Raw genomic sequence first — 27,746 nt, forward strand, 5'->3', positions numbered from 1 at the left:
AACTGAACAAGGCTGCTATGCTCTGTGAGCTATGTACTACACAGTAGTTGTGAGCTATACTGCACAAATACAAAGGACAAGGGGGAAAAGGTATGCATTGTAACTACCAAACACAATAAATGCATTGTTTCTTTATTCCAAAACAAATGAAAGCACATTCATACAGGACTGAACTGCTCAATTAATATCCCAGCATTTACAGTTTTAACTAGATCCTTCATTGTAACATCTCATCAGCTGAAACACAAGGAACAATATGTAGTTAATATCTACCAACAAATACATCAGAAAATAAGCAAAATAATTGCAAAATAATATATTTAGATACAACACACACATACACACACAATTTTCCTAACTTGTGTTTGATACTATTGGGGATTTTACTAGCCCCCCCACCAAGGGCAGATTTTCTCCATTATTTAAATTGGATTTCTAACCACAAAAATAAAAATTACAGCCAATTTCTTTTTTAAAATAGCCTGATTAAAAATGAAATCTGAGTTGAATACGAACTAGTTTAAAAGTCTATATATTTATATCGTCTTTAAAATGAGTCATGATTATCAAAATAAGCTGTTTGACTTCAGAGGTAGCAAATTAAAAGGAGCAAAAATCTAGAGGTCATTGTACATCAGGATCAGATTCCTCTATGAAGCCTGTACAAGGGAATTTTGTACCTCAATTTTATGTTGTCAAACTACATCTTCAGTTTTCACACTATGTATATATAAGATTCTACTAACAAAAGAACATGAATTTTTACGATTTTGCCTGACAACGCCCAGCCCTTGCTCATGTAAAGTTCTAGCCTAATCTTAATATTTGCTCTACTCTGGTTCAGACTTGCTTTCAAATAAGCATACACAGGACTGTATTATTATTTCATTTATGAATTGCTTCTGAAGCACCTCAGAACGATTTCACAATGCAATACAAACTTATATAAAGCAGTGGCATATATAAAAACAATTTCAAATCCAATTCAGATACTGACTGCAGCCTTAGTTCCAACTAAATAATCTTGTTTAGTATCCTTGCATACCTGTCTCTTGTCTCTAAGCAGTAATTCTGTAGTACACATGGGCTATGTGGCCATTATTCTCCCAGGCTGTATAAAAGCTCTCCTTAGTTCCCAGTTAATAACATTTGTTATAGCAACTTAGCATGTACACCTGTTTAGGAAATATTAGTCTTTGTTCAACTAAATTCAAATTATCAACTATATACTTTTGAAAACTGTTTGCTCATTTGGACATCTCTTAAAGATTGGTTAAAGATATGGTTTTCGTCTATGTTTTGATACAATTAGATGCCAATGTCGGGAAAACAATAAGCAACTGAAATGTCACATGAAGCTTGGCCCTCAGTCTGAACAAGACTAGTATAATCAGTTTTGCTTCAAAATGTAAGTGTCCAATTAGAAATCAAAAGAACAAACATGCAGCTTAGGGAGCAATCAAATAAGCTCCTTGGGAAGATGGTTCATGGGCCAACAGATGTTGCAGACTTCCCTCTCTGCCCGTGGAAAGGAGGGTCAATGCGAATCAGTGTAGATAATACTGTGTTTGATGGACCAATGGTCTGGCTTGATATAAGGCAGCTTTCTATGATCCTATGACGTTTGCCATGAGAGCCTTCTTCAGTGTGATAGTGGAAAGCTCCACGGTTCATGCTCTAACAGAGATAGTAAAAGAAAAGAAAATGGATGTATTGGGGGCATGTCAGGAGTGGTTCACGGCCAGCATAGTATTTGAAGAATCCAATGCCTTGCCATTTCCCCAAAAGGGCTAAAAACTATACCAGCCTCGGAGCTGGTATAGTTCTTTTCCCTCTATTGGAACAAATGGGAGGGGCAAAATATAAAATGTGGAAGGGATTTACCCTACTACCTTCTGACCTGGTCAGTAGAAGTTAAGCAAGGTGTAGAAAGTGATGCTTTATTTTATTTATTTATATCCCATCTTTGTTCCATCATGGAACCCAAGGCAGTGTACATGTGGATCCCAGGTAGTCACCCATCCATGAACTGACAAGACCCAGAAGTGCTTAGCTTTGGCAAGGTGGTAGCTTCACATGCCTTCAGTCTACACCCTGAGACTATCACTGGCTTTCTCTCCCTGAACAGAAGTTTGGGATTTTTAAAAAACAGCTATGGACAAAACGATAGGGCATGATCAAAACTTTTGTTATATCTGAATAAGACTAAGCAAAAGTTGCTTTCAAAACACACTTATCTACATTTTATTAATATCATGTGTTCACTACTAAATCATAGGTCATATGATATTTGATTGCTTAATTCTTCCTAAGGAAGCTGGTGCAGACATCTACTTCATCTAAGCAAACAGAACAAAATCACAAAAAACTTGTGTCAAATTCAAAATGCTTCAGCTGTTCAGTTGTGCATAAAATTTGGACACGCAGTCATCTTTTACATGTCTTTTGTCATAAAAGTTTAATTAGAACAACACCTTGTGTTGAAAGCCTCTAATGCAATTCTAATTTGCTTTATACAAAGAGCAACTATCTACATCAGCTTTTTATATCATATAGCATTTTTGGACTGGATTAAGTATTCACACAATTAAAGCCCTTAAAATGATTTTACAACAGTTTCATTTTCTACACCAAAACTACATCATCCCAAACATATACTTAGACATTTTAATTCAACTGCAGAACGTGTTGCTTATATGGGTATAGACTATGCTTAGTACTCCACTGAAATTGAAATGTGAACAGATAAACTTAATTCTCTTAACACTGTATTTACTCCCATAAGACTGATGAGAGTGCAGCTACCAGGGGTGGGTGGGAGAAAGCTGTGGATTGTGGACAGGAGATTTAAAGTCAAAACCTATATGTGAGGGGCAAATTATTGACTTAGTAGAAAGAGCAGTTGAAGTCAGCTTTCACTTTTAATACTTCAAGAACTCCTAATACCGCTCTGAGACATGAACTCGCACTGCTTACCACCCAAGTGGTTGGAAGATTTTGAACAACTATGCTAGATTATACAGCCACAAGAGTGGCTCTGAGTTTTTTTCTCTCTTTTTAGACTTTGAACTCTCGATTCTGTTTGACAGTTTTGTGTATCGCCATGAAAATTGACAGGGTTGTAAGTAAGCGTTTCTGAGTTCAGAACTAAAAGTTTTGTAAGGTTTTGTTTTGAAATGAGCTTATGGGAAGCCTCAGAATGGCATGGGGGAATATTTTCCATTTAACATTGCGGAATGTGAAAAATCCCCGCTGACTATAGCAGTCTAAAAAGAGAGAAAAAAACTCAGAGCCCTTTTGCACTTTTTTCTGCGAGTTCTCATAATATGTTGAAATTCATTAAAAATCAGCCATGTTCACAGAGTACCTGTAATCCTAATACTGACCTTGCCCCATACTCTGACCTTCATCTACTGCAGTTGAAAAGTTAAAAAAATGCCTGGTTAATTTTTAATTAATTTAAGAAATTTTGGCTGGAAGCCTATTATAATGTGGAGCATGCTCAGTAAGGACCAACTGTCAGTGTTCTAAAAGCCTCACAGCTGCTGAGCTTGGCTAATCAGAGGGCCACACCCACACCAGACTTGATTTCACTTGAGACAGTAATGGCTTCCCTCAAAGAATCCTGGGAAGTATAGTTTGTGAAGGGTGCTGAGAGGAGACTCCTATTCCCCTGAGAGAATGGTTAACAGTCAGCCACTCTGATTGAAGGTCTGTGAGAGGAACAGGGCATCTCCTAGCAACTCTCAGCACCCTTCACTAACTACACTTCCCAGGATTCTTTGAGAGAAGCCATGATTGGCTTTGAGCCATGGCTTTGAGAGAAGCCATGATAAATTCTTTTAAATTGTTTTTAAAAGATGTGTTTTTAAATTTGTATATTTGTTTTTAATGTTTTTAGTTATTGTAAACGTCCCAGAGAGCTTCGGCTATGGGGCGGCATATAAATACACTACATAAATAGATAAATAAATAATGATTGTCCAAAGTGTAATAGAGGCCTGGTGTGGATGTGGCCAGGGACAGCTTTGTTTTAAATTTGGGTGGGAGGTAGGGTTGCTAGGTTCAGGGCCTGAGACTGATCCTGTATCTTTAGAAGAAGAGAAAGTCAGCCAAGTGCCGGTGTTCTTGCAACATTGTAATGGGAAAAACCACAAGGTAGAATTGTCCCTTCCCCCTACCCAACTGTGAAAGATACAGAAGACATCTTGGTTGCCAGGCCCAGCCTGGTCAGTTTTACCTATCCTAATCATGATTGCATAGGAGTATATCCGATTCAACTCAATAATCATACAAATGATCAGAACTGCCTTTCCCCTCCTTCCCCTTTCCTCTCCCTTTCTCCTCCCCTCTTCCTTCTTCTGCCTTCCCTGCCCACTCCAGCCCTCCGTCCCTCCACCCCCGTCAGTTTTACCTATCCTAAGCATGATTGCACAGGAGTAAATCCCACTGAACTCAATAAACATGCAAACGACCACATCTGTCCTTCTTCTCCCCTCCCCCTCCTGCCTGCTCCCCTCCCAGTCCTCCCCTCTGCCTTTCCACCCCTCCCTCCTCCCCCTCCTCCCTTCCCCATCCCCTGTGGTCAGTTTCACCTATCCTAAGCATGATTGCCTGGTGTGTGCGTGTAAATCCCACAACTCAATAAGCATGCAAATGATCAATCCATTCTCAGCAAACTTGCACAGGATCCTATTTCTTACCTCCCGGATTAAAAAGCAGGGAAATTCACTAATAGGCAAAAAACCTTGTGGTTTAAGAATGTACCTATAGCCCACAGATATTTCTACCAAACGTTAAAAAGCAGGGAAATTGGGCAGCTATAGTGAATGCACCAGGGGAGCAGGAGACCTGAACTCCTCTCTGAGATATTGCACTGCCCTACAAAGTTGTCAAAATGCAAACACCATTTGGGTTGGTCTTTCACAGTCCAATCCACTTGCTGTGTAGCTTGGAAGAATTTGGTAACGTGCCTCTGAGCATGTGGTGAGTGGTGGCAACACCTGTCATCTCCAAAGACAGAGAATTATATTTTTGTATGTTTGTTGGTGTTCTTCTTACTTTGCTTCTTTCCTGTGTTACTAATGTTTCTATGGAGAATCTAAACTAGAAAATTTTATTTCCCTCATTATTCATCCTAGAAATCTGTGTCAAATTTATTTATGATCTGTAAAGCAAATGGTTAGAAGATAATACAGTTTTGAAAGCTCTACTACAGTGCACAGTATACTTCAGGGGCAAGTTGTAATAACCCAAAGACTTGGCTTTAAAATGAGACCCATTACTAGCCATTAACCATAGTGATGTAGTGCCATAATGAACACATCAGATTGATCAAAAACACATTTGTTAGCTCCCATTTCAATAAAAGTATACTGTACTCACTGCTTTGTTTCCACAAAAATGTCTTAAGGCTCACTAGCTTACCTCAAGGTCACAGCTGTATTCTGTACCATCCAAAAGCACCACTTTACACTGGACAGTTCTGATCCTCTTATGTGTTTTTTGAAGAGGTTTCTCCGCTTTGATTTCACCCGTCTGTACCTCTTTAGACTCCTTTTTGTCTTCCTCTGCTTCTTGTTTGTCTTCTTTTACTTCAGAAGCAATTTCTCTGTCTTGTTTAATAGGCTGCATAAGAAAGTGGATATTAAACACAAAGGCTATATCTACAGAATGGCAACCATAATGAAATACAATGTGATGAATTGTGATGTGTTACAATATAGAATTACCACTTAGCCAATAAATTTAGAAAAGAAAACCAACGTATCCTTAGAAATCAATATTTAAGTAGCAGAAATCCTATTGGTTATTAATCTTTCCAATTACAGGTGTGTAATTGACATTTTAAGATCCAGTTTAAGTTTTTGATATTCAAATATTATGAATATTGCCATGATTCACAAGACGCCTACTCTGTGAGTAGATCAAGTCCTCTATGCACATTTGCTTATCATGGGATACATTCTCAGCACACAATAAGCACATCAGCGCATCAATTAATGGAATAAAATTAATTAATTAGTTGCTTTCTACCAAATGTGGTTGATCAAAAGAAGGAATTTTGAGTTAAGCAAAAAATATAATTTTTTAAAATAAAATTTCATAAAGTTTTTTTTATAAAACCCAAGAAACTTAGAGATACCTTGTGTGAATGTCTGAGTCTCCACGCTAGTGGAATACTGGAGGAAGTTGTGAAAAATCCCGCTACAGTATTTAGAAGTGATCATGTGGTGTGAGAGACTCCTTTTTCTAACATTTTGGCTCCTTGTTTTTCCACCTGCCATTACATTTTCTCTGAGCAATCGGAGCTTACAGTTCACAGGATTGGTTTTATTTTTTAAAAAAGAAACTGGAAATCTTTAGCCAATTGCTATTATCCATGATATTTGAATACATATTATCCAGGTCAGGGAGGTTCTTTCTGCATACCAGGGAATAAGCCAGGCATAGATTAAATAAAACATAATATTCCTGAACATATTTCCTGTTTTCTCCATAGAAGTGACACACAGACAAGTGACACACAGACTCACATATGTAATAGTTAACTATAGCAAGGAGGTACGATTTAGTCGTAGTAATTAACATAATCCTATTAATTTTACTTAGAAGTAAATAAACACAGTGGGGCATAAGTGGGTGTAGAATTGAACCCTGATCTTCCATGTCATAGTCCAGCACTCTAACCATTACATTTATACAATCACAGATGCTCATTTTAAATATATTTTAATTTTTAAAAAATATTAAGTTGTCCAAATGTGTCTTTTCTTTTCACTCTTCACTCTTGTGCCTTTTGTGTGGCAAGCAGAAATTATTATGAATTAAAAGCGCATTTGGATGAGCTTGAACTGAACTATTTCATTCCTTTTTAAAATGAATTTTCCAAGCACAGCTAGTTACAAATACAATTCTCTTCATTTTATTCAGAAGTAAACCCCAACTGTATTCTGTGGGCTCACTCATGAGAGCAAGCATAGGACTAAAGCCTTTTCTAAATGTGAGTTTCTAGCAAATTACTCACTTTGTATGTGTGTGTTTTTAAACAGGATTGGGAGAGCAATACTGAGAGATCTAGGTTTCTGTACACTACTGAGAAGGCATGACTTAACTGTGCGCACACTCATGACAGCGAGCATAGGACTAAAGCTCTGTTAGGGGCAAATTATTACTAAAACTGCAATTTTTAAGTGTCCACTGTTTCTTTACACAGGAGGAAGACAGGGAAAAAATCAGAACAGATGGAGGCCACGCAACTTTTCTCCCATCTGAGAAGCTACTGTGACAGCAGAGACTCCTTCTGAACCAAAGTAAGACACTATACAGTTTAGTTTGGTGCTATTTGTAACACTGCGATGCTTAAGTGTCCACAGTATATTTATAAGGGAGGGAGGACAGAACGTGGCTGTGACCTCATTGGCCATGCACCCAAAGCAGCCCTACTAAGTCTAGTGTACACCAGCCACCACTGCACTGGCCATGCTGATTTGAGTTGATGATACTTGGAGTTTACAGGTTTCCCACATTTATAGGCCCACCCAAGAACCCACAACAAATATGTAAACAACCTTTTGTGAAAGCAAACTAAGATATCTAAATGTGTGTGTGTGGGGGGGGAAATCAGGCTAGTCTAATATATATTTCTTATATAACAGTCCATCCACTCTACTGGGTATATCTAAGTAATCAATATACATAGACTTTAAAAAGTTTCATTTTTCTTTTCTTTCAAGAGTATACCTGTATGTCAGTACTACTAACAGAAACTTTTTCCTCCTCTTTGTCATCTGCTTTAGCTTCTTGATGAATCTCAGTAATGTCTTCCAATTTTCCCTTAGTGTGCGCTACCTCTTCTGGAAGATGACATTCACCTCCCTCTGCTTCTGTCTCTCCTGATGTTGATGGCTGTTTTTTCTTTGTTTCATCTTTGGGTTCTGTCAAGCTGTACGATTTTTGTTTCTTAAGCCAGGGAGGGATGAAGCGAGAAATACCCTTCCCTCCTGAGCTCCTAGGGCTACTTTGGCTAGCTGGAATCTGTAGAGTAGGAGCGCTTTCTTCTGTTTCGGATGTCTGCTCTTTTTTACTGTCTGGCACATCTCCAGCATCTTCATTTGCAGTATTTGCTCCAAGCTTCTCAGATTCCTTTATTTCTGTATCTAAACCAAATTCAGTCGTCATGGCCTCTGGATGCACTAGAAATATAACATATATATATATTAGTTTAGAGCATATATTTTATACTGCTGGCTTTTAAAAATGCCCAAACCAACCTACCTAACTCCTAAAACAAGGTCTTATACTTTAGTAAGCATTAAAGTTGAAAGAATTTGACCTACTAAACATTTCAATTAAGAATGCACAATAGCTACTTTCTGTGAAGGAGGGGCACCAGTCCCTCTGGACACCCTTCCCCATCCCAGGAGCCAATTCCCTACCCAGGGCAATTGATCCTGGCAGGATATCCTTCTCTGCCAAGGCTGTACAGCCCTGCAGGGTAGATAGCTGCCACCACCCCTTATCTGGTTAATCACCCTTGTCGAAAAAGGAAATTAAATAGTCTAGTCTAGTACTTACATAAAGGTTTTCAATTGCACAATTGCATAGCCACCCCTCCTCAGAGAGATGACAGTCAGGATAGTAGATGGCAAAAATGGATCCTCATTGGGCAACATCACGTAGGCATGATGGAACCCAGGGAAGGAACAAAAATTAGAGTTTTCTGCCCACACTTATGGCAAAATCCCCCAGCCACAGGCCAGAGACAATTAACCAATCAGGAGTCAAATTGTACATCCTCCATGAAGCCTGCCAGACAGTCCTCTGCTGACAAGAAAGTGTTAAGTTGGGCCTCTGATTACACATCTTCCCTAAAGCTTCCCAGACTTTAGATCTTGGAGCCAGGCCTCTGCTGACAAGAAGGTGTTAGGTTGGGCCTCTGATTACACATCCTCCCTGAAGCTGGGCAGACAACTACCACTCATGGCCTCATTGCAAAAACCAAATGTTAACCTGTGAAGATACCACAATTCCCTGCTACACAACCATCTTGGATGCAGGTTTTCATGATGCTTTCACTGTAGGCATGAAAGAGCCTAGGGGAATCCTATGTTCAGGGTAAGCCACAAACGTTCAAACCTGAGCAGCCAATCCAACACAGAGCTAGAAAATATTTCTAATTCATCAGATCTCTATAAGCCTGTGCAATCAGGTGCCTCAACCAATATTTTAAGGCAATTATCAATTGCTTCCATTACTGACAGCTAATCCAAATATACAAAGGTTCAAATTTATATAGCCCTCTCAGCATTATTTCTCCATATAAGCTATACAAGAATATCAATGTGTTGTTACTCTTTTCATTTTCTGAGAAAACTTTGTATTTCTGAATAGATTCTAAGCATACCCAGGGGAAAAGATTACAACACTTTATTAAGTACCAATTTGTACAGCCCTTTAGACTCACTGCAATAATTTATTTTAAACAAAATACAGCTTACAAAACTATCCTCCCTTGAATGCCAGCAATATATTATTTTTCATTTGTTAAATATTCACTTCTAGCTACAATTTCATGCCTTAAACACTTGGTAGAAAGATTAAATTATCTTCTAATTACACATTTCCTAGTCACTGTTTCAGTCTGCTGAAATTACTTCAGCTATGAATGAACTGGGATGTAAATACTTGAGGAAACACCTCTCCCGATATAGTCATTCCCAGGAGTTGAGATCGACTGGAAATGCATTCTTTAGCATCCTGTCAGTGGGAACTATACATTTAGCAGTGACTTGCAGGAGGCATTTTCCAAGGTGGGTACCCAGCTTTGGAACTCTTTGCCCGGTGAAGTCTGGCTGACTCCTTCACCATTGTTATTTTGACACTAGCTTAAAGCATAGCATTTTGCACAGGCCTTTGGTGGTCACTAATGTTCAGCTTACAGATCTGTGATTTTAGTTTTTTTTTTACTCAGTTTATCTACTTTTGTCATTTTATGGATGTCGATACGGTTAATTTTATTATATTTTCTGTTACCTATCCGGATTAAGTGATGGGACCCAAAAAGTCTAAATAAATAAATATTATAAGGTTGCAATTTAAAAGGGGAAGACTAGCCAATGGGATGTGAAAATCTGCAAAATTCAAAACTACACAAACCAATAAAAAGCCCTGTCCTCCTTAATACTACAAAGGTGCCTTATAAAAAAAAGTTAATTGTTTTGCTAGTAGAAGCTCAACATTTAATATATCACACAATTTTTCAAAACTGGAGATTCTGAAATGTAAGTATACAACATCATGGTTGCCGTCTCCTGAACAGATATACCAAATTTGTACTGCAATAAAGAAGTGACAATGACGACGGAGTAATACTCAACACCATTTTGTGACTGACAGGTACACTACCTTAAAATGCCTGCTGGACTAGGCCCGAAAGTCAGCAAGCAGGGTGCCTGTCTAATCTCAGTTGGGAGGGAGTTCTACAGGCTTGGGCCACAACATTGAATGAATGGCTTCTAGCAGTTATGAGCAGAGCTTGGAAAAGTTATTTTTTTGAACTACAGCTCCCATCAGCCTAATCCAGTGGCCATACTGCCTAGGGCTGATGGGAGTTGTAGTTCAAAAAAGTAACTTTTCCAAGCTCTGGTTATGAGTCATGCATCTGAGCTATGGAGGTCCATCAACAGAGACTCCCCCAAATATCACAGTGATCAGGCCATAATATAAGGGATGAGATGGTCCTTAAGATACCTTGGACCCAAGTTGTTAAGGGCCAAGTAAATCATCACATGAATCTTGATCCTGGTCTGGTAGCATATGGACACTCAGTGCAAGCTTTTAAGCACCAGAGGTGTGTGCTGGCAGTAGTCTGTCTCTATTAACAGTCTGACCCCTGCATTTTGCAGCAGCTGGACTAGGTGCTAAGGTAGATCTACAAAGTCTTTACCAGGATTCTTTTTACTTCTAACTGCAGAGCTTTTGAAGGGGACATAGAAGACCTCATCAGAAGTTTGTTCTAATATTTATCTAATGCTTTTAATGATAATCTGTGAAAGCAGCAGCGCTCAACCTATCCTTGGACGCCCTGAAAGACTGCAACAACCTGGGAGATGTCTGATGTCCGACAGCTGCCTGTTCAGTGCATGGCAGACAGTGGTGTTGCTAGGTACTTAAAAAAGATCTAAGGCCAGGCCTGTAGATACAAAATTGCACACACTAGTTTTATATGCGTATGTGCAATTTTTTAAAAAAAAATTACTAGAATTTATTTTCACAGAAGGAAAGCTGATTGTTTTCCCATTCAAATCACCCCAAATAAATTTTCATCAGATCCTATATAACACAAATCAGTTCAATTTATTTACCCGTTACTCCCATTTAATTCCACACTTTTTCCAAAATCAATCACCTTCAATTAGAATCAGAATAATATTTTATTTATTTACTTCCTTATTAGATTTATATGTATGCTAAGAGGAAGGCACATCAAGCAAATCTTCATCATGACCATCTTCCATCTGGAAACCTATGTCCTCACTGTGGGAGGCTGTGTGGATCCAGAATTGGCCTCCACAGACACTTACGGACCCACCGTTAAAGACCTTATCTTGGAAGACAATCTTACTCGGCCACGAGTGATCACCAATGAATGGATCTTTATATCCCACCCTTCCACCCAGTAGGAGCTCAGGGAGGCAAACTAATGGACTAAAAACAGTCTAAAACATGAACAAAGACTTTAAAATGTTACAACAAAACATCCTTAAAAACATATTAAAACAAAACTTCTTTAAAAACAACTTTTTTAAAAAAAAAGCTTTAAAAACATCAATTTTTAAAAAGCTTCAAAAACATTAAAAATCAATTCCAACACAGACTGGGATAAGGTCTCTACTTAAAAGGCTTGTTGATAAAGGAAGATCTTCACTAGGCACCGAAAAGATAATAGAGATGGCACCTGTCTAATACTTAAGGAAAGGGAATTCCGAAAGGTAGGTGCCACTATACTCAAGTTCCACTTCTCAAGGATAAACATGCCGGGGTCTTTCAACCTCTCCTCATAGCACAAAGGGAGAAGACTGAGCCAAAGTAGGAATTTAGCACTTCTGCCTTTTCTTTGTCATCTGTTATTTCGCCATCCTCATTAAGTAGCTGAACCACCATTCCCTTTCACTGTCTTTTACTATGGATGTACCTGAAAGTTTTTTATTGCTTTTGGCATCCCTCGTTAACCTCAGCTCATTCTCAGCTTTAGCCTTCTTGACACTATCTCTGCAATTCCATACTACCTGTCTGTATTCTTCCTTTGTGGCCTGGCCTTCCTTCCACTTCCAGTATGTGTCCTTTTTTTCCAGCTTTTTCTGAAGCCACATTGGCTTCTTCTGCTGTCTTCCATTTTTTCTCCCTTGTTGGCATTGTTTTCAATTGCGACTTTAGAATTTTCTTTTTTAGAAACTCCAACCCATCTCTGACTTCTTTTCTCATCAGGGTCGCTTACCATGTGACCTTACTTATCACTGTTCTGAGTTTTTTAAAATCTGATTTCCTGAAGTCTAGGGTATGTGTACAGCCACCATACCCACCTGCCCTACACTATCTACCTACCCGATATGATGTCAGGTGTGGGGCAGGTAAGGACGGGGCTGCAAAGGAACAATCAGGACCTTAAAGTGTGCTCCCAATAGTTCCTTCATTGAGCAAGGTGCGCTTTCAACTACCAGTCAGCTGATGGCAGTAGGAACACACCTTGCTTCTCCCTCCAAGCACTGCTCTTTGAAGCCTCTCTAAGTGGCTTCTTTTCATCTCCAACATCAAGGGTGGAAAGCAGCAGCATGGGGAGGCTTCCAAAACATAGGGCTGACAATGCCCCTTGCACTGTGGTTCCCAAACTTGGGAACCTTGTGCAAAAGAAGGTGAGCAGGACAACCCACCTATCAAGCATGTGACATCACAATGACATCATGTGATTGATGGGTGAATTGCTGTGCCCAGCTGTCAAAATCCTTTGCATGGGCTGGTGTTAGATAAAGATCTGGTTCCCCATTCCTGATGTAAAGTTACAGCAATTAGGCTGCTGAGCCAGGTCTGAAATAAAGAGGGGAAAAGAACCCTTTTTTTGCTTGTAAAAATTGGGGACAGGAGGTGTTCCAAGGGATTTACAAACAAGGGCATTTTCAGAGCATGTCCTGCCCAGAGCCTGACAAAGGAGACAGAGGTGTGACCGGCAATAATTCTTGCTTTATTAGTCACGGTTACATCAAAAGCAGTGCGTTTCATAGACCTAACTAGGCTGGCTCACTATTGATGCTAACTAAGCATTCTCTGCTTAGTAAGCTGACTCAGCACCTCAATCAGGGGGGAGCTGCCTTAAGTAGGGAAGGTCTTCGCCCGTAATCTCCAACTCCTGCGTGGTTCCACCTTCTGACTGTCTCGCTTCTCTCATCGTCGCAAGGGGGGCGAGCCTCTGACTGCTCATCGAACAGTAAAGGCTCACTAGGTGCCGGCTCGACTTCAGGAGGCAGGCAGCAAGTTGGCGGGGAAACATTTGAAGGTCCAGGTGGGGAGTCCTGAGGGTTAGGAGTTGGCACGCACAAGATCGCTCCCCAATGGCTCTGGCGGAGCGCTTGCAGGTGGCAAGGTGCCTTCAGGTGGAGGTGGGGTCTTGGTCACCCAGAGGATTGTCCAGGGAGACTGGAGAGCTGCTAATGTTCCCCCCTCCCTCAAAGCTCTCAAAAGTCTCATCATCCTCTGTTCACTCTCCCTGATGTGCTTGGGATAGCTGGGGGTCAACATCACCCCCCATGCACCATTCCCCTCCACCCCCTGGGTTTGGGCTTGTCTGGGTAGGCATCAAAGAATTCCCTCACCAAGTCTGGCGCATGATCATCATCCACTGCTTCCCAAGAGCATTCTGATGGATCGTAGCCCTTCCAGTGAATTAAATACTGGAGATTTCCCTAGCGCTTCCGCGAGTCCAAAATCCATTCCACTTCGTATTCCTCCTGGCCAACCACGATGAGAGGAGGTAACGACTCCTCTGGCACTCTGGGAGGATCTGGGAGGTGTTCTGGCATCAGCAAGGAGCAATGAAACACGGGGTGTATCTTGAAGGTGGAAGGCAGTTTCAGACAGAAGGCCAATGGATTGATTTGCACCTCCACTTCAAATGGTCCCACCCTACAATCCTCTAACTTACGACAATGTCCCTGTGTTGGCAAGTAACACGTGGACAGCCACACTCTGTCTCCTACTTGGATCAGAGCCCCCTCCTGACGATGTTGATCTGTAACCCTCTTGTAGTCCTCCTTTGCCTGCTCTAGTTGCTCCTTCAAAATCTGCTGCATAGCCTGAAGTTCTTGCACAAAGTCCTCTGCTGCCAGGACGGCCAGATTGAGTCATGGGGTGGCAAACGCCCAAGGGTGGTATCCTAGATTAGCAAAGAACGGAGTTTGTTGCGTGGCTGCGTGCACAGCATTGTTATAGGCAAACTCCGCCAGAGGCAAAAAGGAGACCCAATTATCTTGCTGGTAGTTGACATGACAGTGCAGGTATTGCTCTAACGTGGCATTCACTCTTTCTGTTTACCCGTCGTCTGTGGGTGATGAGCCAACAGTCGCAGTTCACTCTGTAAAAGTTGCCACATTGCACGCCAGAACCGAGCCATAAACAGTGTCCCTCGGTCTAAGACCAAACTGTCCAGCAGACCGTGCAACCGGTATACATGCTGCACATACAAGCAGGCTGTCTCTTGCGCATTTCGGAGTCCTGTGCACAGAATAAAGTGGGCCATCTTCATGAAAGCATCCACCACTACTAACCACCACTACTTTCCTTGCAAAGCAGGAAAATCAGTGACAGTCCATGGTTACCATCTGCTAAGAGCCCGGAGCGGTGGGGAGTGGCTCTAGAAGCCCCGCCAGCCACCCCATGGCATGTTTGGCCTGGGCACAAGTGAGGCAGGACCGAATGTAGTGCTCTACTTCCCGTTTCATCCAGCGCCACCAAAACTCCCTAGTTACCGCTTGTAAAGTCTTAAAGACTCCGAAATGCCCAGCGGTGGGGGAATCTGTTGATGGTGGCGGTTCTTGCGTGAAACAGCATACGTTACGTTGGAGTTAAGTTGAGCAAGAAGCTTCACAGATGCATTAGATCAGGTTAAGAGTCTTTATTAAGACATTATGGCTTAAGGCTTTAAGATCCCCCCCTAGGAGAGAAGTTCTCAGTTCAAAGACATTACACAGAAGACTCAGCTCAACACAGATAACTGCTAGAACTCTCCCAGTCTATCTTGATGTTGCCATGACAACGGCCTTGACTCTCCGTTCCCAGACTGGGCAAAGACATAACTTCTCTTAGCTATAGATTTCCACACTTTCAGACTTGATGGAAAAAAACACTCAGTGACAGTATAGTTCAATGGTCAACAATCCCCCCTTTTCCCCATCACGTCTGTAATTCATTACAACAATAACAATAATACATTTCTACAATACACCTTGCAATACAGTTTACATTTCAGTACAGTTCAGAACATCTCTGTACATTTAGCTAATACTTTATTCAATCAAACTTTGGCTGAACACAAGTCAAATATAACGTTTCAGGATCCATTTCAACCAGTTTGTGCATTCCAGGACTGGTCACCACCCCCACTGTGAATCTTTCAGGCGGTTTCCCTATGTTTGATCTCTGAGAACGTCTCAAAGGCACTAGAGCTTCTGCTCTCTCAACCCCCCCCATCTGTGCTTGTGCTTGGCACAGCCTGCGCAGGAGATTCCATTTCCTCAGCCTTACGTTTCTTTGATCTACGTTTCCCACAAATGATTTCATTTAACGCATCCCTGAGTGGAATATGTGTGCCCTCCACCTTTATGTCTAGATTTGGCTTAAATGATTGTGCTTGTGTGTCATCTGACCCTGTAAGAACAACTGTTTCCCTTTGATCCCAAGGTTTTTCTGAGACTTTAATGCTTCTGCTCAGAATTAACTGCTGTGTTTCTGGACACCAAACTCTGAAATATGCATTCTGAAATCCCAAAACAAAACCTTGCTGTGCCCTCGGTGCAAGCTTGCCCCTCCTTTTTCCCTGTGGAATGTGGATCCAGCATCTTGCCCCGAATTTTTGAATGTGTTGTATTTTTGGTTTTCTGCCAGTGATTTTCTCATAAGGAGACATTCCAAGTGCACTGTGTAATACCCTGTTGTGAATATAATTCGCATAAAGAATTGCTTCTGCCCAGAAAGAATTCCCTAAACTGCAATCCATTAACATGGCTCTCATTGCTTCCTGAAGCACCCTGTTTTTTCTCTCTGCAGTTCCATTGGAAAATGGGCTGTATGGAGCAGTGAAATTCTGTTTTATTCCCTTACTCTCAAGGAAGTCACTCAATGTTTTATTCGTGAATTTCCCCCCCTGGTCCAAGCGTATAGCCCCCACTGTGGTGCCATGTTGAGTTTCGATTCTCTTAATGAACAGTTTCAGCTTTTGCTCAGCTTCACTTTTATGCTTCAGCAAATAAACATTAGTGTATCTTGAATAATCATCCACCAGTACCATGAAGAATCTCGCACCTCCTCGTAAAGCATTTATTGGCCCTGATAAATCAACATGAACTAGCTGGTAGGGAGCTGTTGTGGTTCTTTCAGCCTCCCGGTTAATTGGTGCAATAGTCATTTTAGCTTTATGACAAGAATCACAATCCATTAACTGTCCACAATCCTTCAACTTCATGTTTTCACTATGCATTGGGGTTTTCTTAATCGTGTCAAGGTTTGCATGCCCCAGCCTTTGATGCCATTCATGGACGCAGCCCTGATGTACCTGTGCCTCAGCGTTTAACACAGCACACTCTGTTTGACTGCTCTTTATTACAAACTGTGAATCATTAAGGCTTCCCTGCAAACACACTTGATCTCCCCTCATTACATAACATTTGTCTTTGTGGAACAATACAGAAAAATCACAACTCACCAGTTTTCTGACTGACAATATGTTATGAGCCAATTCTGGAACAAACAAACATTCTGACATTATTCCAAGTTTATCAAATCTCACCAGACCTCGAGCCTCCACATTCTTCTGCGATCCATCCGCTAGTAAAACAAAGTCCTGCACATCTTCTGAAGTATAAAACAAACTTCTGTCTGTGATTAATATATGGCTCGCCCCGCTGTCAACAATCCAGTCAACAGGTCCTAAATCTTGAGACTTCTGTTTACAAACAAAGTTCACACTGCCCTGCTTCAAGCCTCTGTCCCTGGAGTTTCGCTTGACTGCACAGTCTCTTTGAAGATGTCCACGAGCCCCACAGGCATAACAAGCCTTTAGTCTTTGCTGTTTCTAATCCTGTTTGCTTTCGACAGCCTCCTTCGGCACGGCACTTTTCGCCTCCTTGCTTCTGACAGCTTCCATCAGCTCGGCTCTCTGCGCCTTCTGCCTCCGCTGCCATTCCTGGGACAAATCCTGCAACGCGTCCCACATCTGTTTAGCCGACAGCTCATCTCTCACACACATCAGTTGAGAATCCGATAGAGCCAAGATTATAAACGCCTGCGCCCTCTGATCTCTGCGCTTCCAGGCCGCGGTCAGTACCGCCGGAGTGGGTCCATCTATCATGTCCCATAAATCCTCTTGTATCAGCAAAGCACGCATCCTCGGCTTCCAACTGCCATAATTCTTTTCATTAAGTCGTTCCATAGGCAAGCCTCCAGACATGTTAACAGCCATCCTGCTCACCTCTGTCTGGCACAATCAATCAAGCTGCCCTCTTTGGAACTCCGTCTGCCGTTCAGACCAGCAACTTACTCCTGTGTTACTCCTGTGTAACGCGCTGTGGATCTGGGCCCATAACCCTATTGATGGTGGCGGTTCTTGCGTGAAACAGCATACGTTACATTGGAGTTAAGTTGAGCAAGAAGCTTCACAGATGCATTAGATCAGGTTAAGAATCTTTATTAAGACATTATGGCTTAAGGCTTTAAGATCCCCCCCTAGGAGAGAAGTTCTCAGTTCAAAGACATTACACAGAAGACTCAGCTCAACACAGATAACTGCTAGAACTCTCCCAGTCTATCTTGATGTTGCCATGACAACGGCCTTGACTGTCCGTTCCCAGACTGGGCAAAGACATAACTTCTCTTAGCTATAGATTTCCACACTTTCAGACTTGATGGAAAAAAACACTCAGTGACAGTATAGTTCAATGGTCAACAGAATCATGGCACTGACACAGCAACTTGTCTCTTGTTTCTCCAGGGGGGGCACATAAATGACATCCATGTGATACAATACCCCCCCTTCAGTGTACAGTCCTCTTGACCCTCGAGAGGGTGCGTCGCTAATTCGGAGAGCTTCTCTTTGACGAATGGATCCTGCTCTTGCACTGCCTGCAGATCGGACATCCAGGAATCCTGGCACACTCCGGCCACCATCTTCTCTGGGGGTATAACGAACTGTGGCAACCTCGGGGTTGGATTTTCCAGATACTCTGGCTTGTGGGACAATGCATCTGCCCTCTTGTTCTGTGCTTGGGGACGGTAGTAGATTCTGAAGTGAAAGTGGGCGAACAACTGGGTCCAGCACACCTGTCTTTGAGCTTGTGAGTGGTGTGGAGGCTTTCCAAATTCCGATGATCAGTGTGCACCTCAATATATCGCCAAATTTCAAAAGCATCCTGGATGGCCAGTAATTCTTTTTCCCACACGGTGTAATTTTGTTCTGAACTGGTCAACTTCCACGAGAAGCAGGCACAGGGTCTCAGACCTCCCCCTATCTGCACTGGTTGACACATCTGTCTCAACCACAAAGGGGCATGTGGGATCGGTGTTGCAAGATGGGTTCTGAGGCGAACCATTGCTTCAGTTCATCAAAGGATTGTTGTGCGGCTTCAGCCCAGTGAAAGGGGCCCAGGCCCTTCAAAGAGTCCATGAGAGGCACTGTCTGGTTGGAGTAATTGGCGATGAATTGATGGTAGTAATTGGCAAACCCCAGGAAACGCTGTAGATCCTTCTTGGTTTTGGGGGGCTGCCACGTGAGGACACAGTGGATTTTGCCCGGGTCCATCTCCACACGTGCTGGTGAAATGCGATACCCCAAAAAGTCCAGCGAGGTCAGATTAAAACCACACTTCTCTAACTTGGCATAGAGACAGTGCTCCCGTAGCTGCTACAACACAGCTTGCACATGTTCTTCATGCTCCTCTGGGGAGTACGAATAAATCAGGATATCATCTAAATACACAATCATGAAATGATCCACATAATCTCTGAAGTTGTTCATGAATTTGTGGAAGACCCCTGGAGCAATGGACAGCCTGGAAGGCATAACTAGATACTCACTGACCATAGCACATCTTGAACATGGTTTCCCACTCATCTTCCTCCTTCATCCGCACCAGGCTGTAAGTCCCCCTCGAGTCTAGCTTGGTATAGACCTTGGCTGACCGTAGTCACTCCAGCATCTCCTTGATGAGTGGCAAGGGATAGCTGTTGGAGATGGTGATTTGATTCAACACTCGGTAGTCGTTACATGGACGTAGCTCCCCACTCTTTTTCTTAACGAACAGCTAAGGTGATGCGACTGGAGACTGGGAGGGGTGAATGAAACCCCTCTTCAGTTTCATGTCCAGAAATTCCCTCAGCACCGCCAACTCCGGTTCCAACAGGGAGTAGATCCTTCCGGAGGGAACGCAGTAGTAGGGGCAATGTGGGGGCAGTTGATCCGCTTCCTTTTTGTCAAACACACCCCAATACTCCTCATACTTAACAAGTAAAAGAGCTTCCTCCTGAGGAAGGACCCCAGCCACCACCTCCGGACCGACCTCCTTCGGCAGCTGGCAGTGTTGAGGACAATACTTTGAAGTGAACACCACCGCCGCCTCATCCCAGAAAATGGTCGGATTGTGTTGGACCAGCCAAGGCATTCCTAATACCACAGGGAAATGGGGCAAGGACGCCACATAGAATGACAGCTCCTCCCGATGTCCGGGAATCTCCATCCCTAACTTCTCCATTGCTCTGGTCACAGTCCCCGACTTTAAGGGCCATCCATCTATGGTCTCGACAGACAAGGGTTGTTCCAGTTCTCGGATCAGGAATCAAGCAAAGTCACTGTCCATGAAACTTGACAAAGCCCCGCTATCAATCATGGGTTTGGCTTGAAAGCTCTGCCCCAAGGACAGAGTCAGTCGGACTGGCAGAAGCAGAGCGCCCTGCGACGGGAGGAGTTGCTGAGGAGGCTGGGTCATCACATTGCCTCCCAACTCTTTGGCCTCTACGAGAGCTGGGATTTGGAGTTTTCCTGCATTGGGACTTTTCCTGCTTTCACGTGGCACCCTCAGGCCAGGTGCCCCCCTTTTCCGCAGTATAGGCATAGCCCCTCCCTCCTGCGCTTCTTCGTTTCCTCCTCCAACAAGCGTGGTCTGGTCCTACCAATTTGCATAGGCTCCTCTCCTGACGAGGTCGAGGTTCCCATGCTAGGTGGGTAGCGAACGCGGGGAGAGGTAACGGTGCCTGGGAATGGGATGTTTCCGCTCTATGCTCCAACTGACGGCCTTTGAGACGACTGTCTATTTGCAAACACAACTGGATCAACTCTCTCAAGGTGCCCGGCGGGGAGGTGCGTGCCAATTCATCCAGCACCTCTGAACTAAGTCCATTCCGGTAAAAGTACATCAAAGCCGGGTTGTTGTAGTCAGTCTCTCGGGCTAAAACACAGAATGCATTGGTGTAGACTCCCATGGACCCTTTTCCTTGCTTCAAAGTTCCCAACTGGGGGCAACTGTCTCCTTCCGTTGAGGATCGCAGAATATATCGGACATGACTCTAACGAAAGCTGTGTACTGGCCCAAAACAGGGACGTTTCTGATCAGGTACGGGGTGGCCCATTTGGCCACTTCCCCTTCCAAGAGACTTCGTGTCATCGTTTGGAAACTTGGCTTGGCATACACGACTGTATAATTCACAATGGGCAAGGAACGTGGTGAACTGATCACTCTGGCCACCATAACAGGAAGGTAGTCCCACGGGGGACTTGGCTGTGACCGGCGCTGCGGCTGGCGGCACTGTGTCTCTCTGGGCAATCAGAGCTCGGAGGTTCTGGTTCTTGAGTTGCAGGTTCTGGGTTATGACTCAGAGGTTCTGGAGCTCGGCATACAAGGCCTCGATGGTTCCTGGGAGTCCTCCTTCTGCACTGCCGCTTACCTCCATGCTGTCAGTCATGGAAGCGTTGGTGAAGAGGGATGATGGCTGAGTCAAGCTGTCCTGCCCACAGCCTGAAACAGGAGATGGAGGCGAGACTGGCAATAATTCTTGCTTTATTAGTGTCACAGTTACATCAAAAGCAGTGTGTTTCATAGACCTAACTAGGCTGGCTCACTACTGATGCTAACTAGGCTAACTAAGCATTCTCTATGACGTGTGGAGTAAGCTTGACTCAGCACCTCAATCAGGGGGGAGCTGCCTTAAGTAGGGAAGGTCTTCACCCGTAATCTCCAACTCCTGTGTGGTTCCACCCTCTGACTGTCCCGCTTCTCGCATCCTCTGATGCGGGGCGAGGGGGGGCAAGCCTCCGACTGCTCATTGGACAGTAAAGGCTCACTAGGTGCCGGCTCGACTTCAGGAGGTGGGGAGCAAGTTGGCGGGGAAATGTTTGAAGATCCAGGCGGGGAGTCCTGGGGGCTAGGAGTTGGAGCGCGTACCAGATCATTCCCTGACGGCTCTGGTGGAGTGTTTGAGGTCGCAAGGTGCCTTCAGGTGGAGTGGGGTCTAGGTCACCCTGGGGATTGTCCAGGGAGACTGGAGGGCTGATAACGCTCCCCCCTCCCTCAAAGCTCTCAAAAGTCTCATCCTCCTCTGCCCACTCTCCCTGATGCACTTGGGATAGCTGGGGCTCAACAGAACTTGATGAAGTTGGACCACTTGTTCTTTATGTAAATCCAGTGTGGAGCTGGGCTTCTACTCTCTGAAACAAAGGGCAAGAAGGACCCACAACCCCTCTCTGCATGAAAAAGAAGGGGACTGATGCTCTGAGAGCTTTACAGGCAGGTAGTGTTTGAGAGTTTTCAGTTTGTTTCAAGTACTACTCCAATACTCTGTATGTATGTATGTATGTGTGTGTGTAACAGACGCATAATACAAAGAATTGTCCACAAAGCTAGGAGTGTAGAATCCCTTTAAACACACACACAAATCTTGCACAAACAAAACTCTTGAATCTCTGTCTAAGATTTAACATATGGGGTAAGATGTTCTCAGAGGTAAGCTGGTCCAAAGCTCTTAAAGGGATTTACTATATCAATAGTAACAGCTTGAACTTGGCCAGGTAAGAAATTGGCAGCAGAGGTATTATATGCCAACAGGATCTCACTCATATCAGCAATCTGGCTGCAGCACTCTGCGCTAATTGCAGTTTCCAGGTCAAGCATAGGGGAAACCCCAAATAGAGTACATTGCAGTAATCCAGTCACCAATGCCTGAACTACTGTGGTTAAAGCTCAAAGCAGGAATTCAAACTGAACAAACCCAACGGGTGGCTGTTCAACTGCTTCTTGAATGTCTCCAGTGCTGGACAGCCCACCAGCTCCCTAGGTCATTGGTTCCATTGTTGTATGGCTGTAACAGTTAAGAAGTTTTTCCTGATATTCAGTTGAAATCTGGCTTCCTGCAACTCAAACCCATTATTCTATGTTCTGCACTCTGGGACAACCAAGAAGAGATCCTGGCCTTCCTCTGTGTAACCACCTTTCAAGTACTTGAAGAGTGCAATCGTATCTCCCTTCAGTCTTCTCTTCTCAAGGATAAACATGCCCACTTCTTGCAGTCTGTCTTCATATGGCTTTGTTTCCAGTCCCCTGATCCTTGTTGCTCTCCTCAGAACCTGTTCCAGTTTGTCTGCCTCCTCCTTAAAATGTGGTGTCCAGAACTAATGCAGTACTCAAGATGAGATCTAACCAGGGCTAAATAGAGGAAAACTAATACTTCTTGCAATTTGGAAGCTATACTTCTGTTAATGCAGTCTAAAACAGCATTTGCCTTCTTTGCACCCATATTGCACTATTGGCTCATATTCAGCTTGTGATCAACAACAATACTGAGATTCTTCTTGACCATAGTATTGCTGAGTCAATTATCCCCCATCTTAGACCAATGCTCCATCCTATCAATATAACTTTGAGTTTTGTTTCTGTCTTCCAGGGTATTAGCTATGCCTCCCAATTTTGTATCATCTGCAAATTTGATAAGCATTCCCTGCACCTCCTTATCCAAGTCGTCAATAAAAATGTTATTTATTTATTTATTTATTTGGTTGCATTTATATACCGCCCTTAGCAAATAGCTCAGTGCAATGTTGAAGAACACTGGGCCCAGGACTGAGCCCTGTGGTATCCTGCTCGTTACCTTCCCCCAGTTTGAGAAGGAACCATTGATAAGCACTCTTTGAGTATGTTTCTGTAGCCAACTGTGGATCCACCTGATAGTTGTTTCATCCTGCCCACATTTAGCTAGCTTGCTAATCAAAATAAGATGGGACACTTTGACAAAAGCTTTGCTGAAGTTGAGATATATTATGTCCACAGCATTCCCACAGTCTACCAGGAAGGTTATCCATTCAAAAAATGAGATAAGACTAGACTGGCAGGATTTGTTCTTGACAAATCCATGCTGGCTTCTAGTAATCATTGCACTGTTTTCAAGGTGTTTACAAACTGACCACTTTATAATCTGCTCCAAAATTTTCCCAGGGATTGATGTCAGGATGACTGTAGTTTCCAGTTTCCTTCTTTTTGCCCTTTTTGATGATAGGGAAACATTAGCCAGTCACCCAACACTTCACCAGCCCTCTCTCTCTACAGGACCTCCACCCCCTGCCCCACTTGCTTGCTCACCTGCTTGCCTCACAGTCTGAGACTGCCAGGCACCTTGAGTGAGCAGTGCTGCTATTGCCACTGCCGCCCCACCTTGTCATGCAGTGTCACACTATGCATGAACACTTACCAAAGTATTATATAGGAAGTTATTAAGAAAAAGGTCCCCAAATGCATGAATGTGTTAAGTGTGAGGCCTGGATCTGAAGAAGCTGAAGACTACTATTACAGAGGATATAAGACTAGGGCTGCAATCCAATACATGTGTAGTCAGAAGTAAGCTTCAGTGGGTTCAATGGGACTCCCAGGTGTGTACTGGACTGCAGCCTAAGACAATATTTGATAGAATGGATGTGCCAATACTCTACATGCTTCCAGAGAAAATGTTTTATCAAGTACACTAATCTTTTCTGATAACCGATTATGTATATACCCTATTAGTATCTATAACTTTACCATTTCTGGGCAAGGTGGTGGAGCGGGTGGTGGTAAAGCAGTTGCAAGCACACTTGGAGGAACCAGATTATCTTTATCCATCTCAATCCGCCTTCAGGCCTGGACATGGCACTGAAACGGCCTTGGTTGCCTTGGTGGATGACATGAGGAGGGTGTTGGATAGGGGCGAATGCACCTTCCTCGTCCTCCTGGATCTCTCAGCGGCTTTTGATACCGTTGACCATGGCATCCTTCTGGACTGCCTGGAGAGGCTGGGCATCGGGGGCACTGTACTGCAGTGGTTCCGCTCCTTCCTCTCTGATAGGTGCCAGAGGGTGGCACTGGGGGATGAGGTTTCAGACCCATGGCCTCTCACTTGTGGGGTGCCACAGGGTTCCATCCTCTCCCCAATGCTATTTAACATCTACGTGAAGCCGCTGGGAGCTATCATCAGGGCTGTGGAGTCGGAGTCGTGGAGTCGGGAGCAATTTTGGGTGGAGTTGAGGTCAAAGTCGGTATAAATGTACAGACTCCGACTCCTCCTGGGGTGATGGGAGTTGTAGTTTAAAAAAGTAACTTTTCCAAGCTCTGGATTCACGTGGTGGTGATGAAATGCCTTGTGCTACCATTTTACTACAGTAAATTTGTGATTACTAGTTAATATACATTTGCCGTTTATGAAGGAGTCGGACAGTAGAAAAATAGAGGAGTCTGAGGTCTGGAGTACTGACTCCACAGCCCTGGCTATCATCAGGAGATGTGGGCTGCAATGCCATCAGTATGCGGATGACACGCAGCTCTATCTCTCGTTTTAAGTCTTCACCGGGGTTGGCTGTGGAAACCCAGTCCAAGTGCCTGGATGGGAAGGAATAAGCTGAAGCTGAACCCTGACAAAACCGAGGTACTGTTCATGGGAGACAAGAGAAGGTTGGGGTATGTTAACTTGGTGCTTAATGAGGTACAATTGCCCCTGAAAGCAAGTCCGCAGCCTGGGGGTCATTCTTGACTCCCAGCTGTCCATGGAGGCTCAGGTCTCAGCTGTGAGCTGGGTGGCGCTGTATCAACTCCATCTAATACGAAGGCTGTGCCTCTACCTTCCAAACCATCTGCTCCCATTGGTGGTACATGCCCTGGTCTCCTCTTGCCTAGACTACTGTATTATGCTCTCTGTGGGGTTACCCTTGAAAACAGTCCAGAAGCTGCAACTGGTACAGAATGCGGCAGCTCGCCTGATTAACGGTAGCTGCCAGCGAGACCACATCACTCCAGTGCTGAAGGAGTTGCACTGGTTACCAGTTGCTTTCCAGGCCCAATTCAAGGTGTTGGTTTTGACCTTTAAAACCCTGCATGGTTTCAGCCCAGTCTATCTGGAAGAGCGCCTCCAGCATCATCAACGTTGCTGCCCAACAAGATCAGCCTCAAAAGACCTTCTCTCCGTCCCACCAGTTAAAACAGCTAGACTAGTGAGAACTAGGGAGAGGGCTTTTTCAATCGTGGCACCCACTCTGTGGAACTCCCTCTCAAATGACATCCACCATGCCCCCTCCATGATGAGCTTCTGCCAGATCTTGAAAACCTGGCTCTTCAGGCAGGCTTTTGGGGCGGGTTAGGTTTCAGTGTTATTGTTGGAATTTTAAGGTTTTAATGTGAATTATATGTTTTATGTTGTACGTTGCCCAGAGTGGCTGGTAAACCAGCCAGATGGGCGACTAATAAATGTAATAAATAAATAAATAAACTATAGAATTTTGATTTTATGTACACAAACCAAGTATTTTTCATTAATATTAGTAGCATTAATACTGTAATCTTACAGAAGCTCAAAAGAACACACATTGCTTTATAACCACTCAAAGTTTAAATGCAGTTACAGAATGAAAGCATCAGAAAAATATGTCTAACAGGTACAAAGTAATACCTATCTTTTAAAAAGCAATTACCATTACTGGAATAAAGATATATTAGCCACAAAAGTGTTGCAGTGAAAAGATCAAGACAGTCCCTTAAAAGCATTACAACCAATATAACCAACAAGCATTGCCACCTGGTTAAGTGTTTGTAGTTACCTATGCATAGTGCTATTCCACTTATTATACAACTCTTAAAGGAATCTTGAAATTTTACCTAATAAATTGCTTACAGCTGCCAAAATCAGCCATGACAAAAAAGTTAATCATCAGCTAGAAGTTTACTAAATACCGTTTCTTAAAGCTTTAAAGTACAGAACATCCAATTACAGAGTTAAAAGCTCTTCTTTTCATTAAGTCACACTTTCTAGATTCATTTTTCACTCAAAACACAACAGACTGTCATTTAGTGCTTGGTGCCACCCATGTACTGACACTGGATTATGATCAAAGTATCCATATATATAAAGGTAAAGGTGTCCCTGCACTTGTAGTGCGAGTCGTTTCCAACTCTTAGGGTGATGTCTTGCGACGTATACTAGGCAGACCGTATATATGGGGTGGGATTGCCAGTTCCTTCCCAGGCCTTTCTTTACCCCCAGCATATGCCGGGTACTCATTTTACCGACCACGGATGGATGGAAGGCTGAGTGGACCTCGACCCCTTTTACTGGAGATTCCACTTCCTCCTTCCGTTGGAATCGAACTCCGGCCAAGAGCAGAGCTTTCGGTTGCGTTACTGCCGCTTACGACTCTGCGCCACGGAGGATCTTATATATGTGTATATATATATACATAAAAGTATTTATATACTGCCCTCTCGCAAAACAGCAGGGCAGTATATGGCAACATGAAAGTATTGAAAAGCAATACAGAACAATCATTGATATGACTGGCTACTCAAGAGACATTTTAAACAGCTGCATAGGCCTATCAGCAGAAAAAACTCTTCCAAGAGATGCCTGAAAGTAAAAAGCAAGGATGCCTAGCGTAAAAAGCAAGGATGCCTATCAAATCTCTGAGGAAAAGTTTACCACAGCATGGGACTGGTGGCACTAAATGCCTGACTTGCTTACGGCCTTATCTATACACATATACTTTTTTCTAATTTCTAACACTTGCTTATCTAAGGCAACTTGAATCTCATTTGCTTTTGCATGTTATATTTTGCATATTAATGAGCAATTAAGGCCTACAACAGCAATAAGTTACATGTGTATAATTTTTGTTATGCATATCAAACTAGTGTCATTCAATTCCTTATCATTAAAACCTATGCAGTCAGCTTACGAAAAACCAACAGCCTCTTTGTGCAGTTTAATGAACAAGACTGGTCCCACCTAAGGTCTGACTCTTCTGGAGAAAGGCATGCCCAGTGGACAAGTAGAACTTAGTTCCATCTCACTTCATTCTAGCAGCCAGAAAATGCACATGGGTCAAACACACAGACCTCTTTTCCTGTAATCTGTCCTACAAAACCACAGATATATGTGAAAAAAGCTGTACTACAAGGCTAACAGGAGAAACTTGCCACTATTTG

General features: G+C 43.2%; 1 protein-coding gene across 10 annotated transcripts in view; it reads right to left on the reverse strand.

Moving 5' to 3' along the window:
• The window catches only part of EPB41L2 (erythrocyte membrane protein band 4.1 like 2), a 194,806-nt gene that overhangs the window by 118,800 nt on the left and 48,260 nt on the right, over positions 1–27,746 (reverse strand). For all 10 annotated transcript variants that reach the window (XM_061623840.1, XM_061623837.1, XM_061623838.1 and 7 more), the window contains 2 exons: positions 7,744–8,195; positions 5,428–5,628 (listed from right to left, as the gene is read on the reverse strand). In XM_061623840.1, coding sequence (XP_061479824.1) covers positions 5,428–5,628; positions 7,744–8,181 — 639 coding nt within the window. In that variant the 5' untranslated portion in view covers positions 8,182–8,195. The remainder of the gene's footprint in view (positions 1–5,427; positions 5,629–7,743; positions 8,196–27,746) is intronic.

The sequence above is a fragment of the Rhineura floridana genome, chromosome 4 (assembly GCF_030035675.1).
Source record: "Rhineura floridana isolate rRhiFlo1 chromosome 4, rRhiFlo1.hap2, whole genome shotgun sequence".
Lineage (NCBI taxonomy): Eukaryota > Metazoa > Chordata > Lepidosauria > Squamata > Rhineuridae > Rhineura > Rhineura floridana.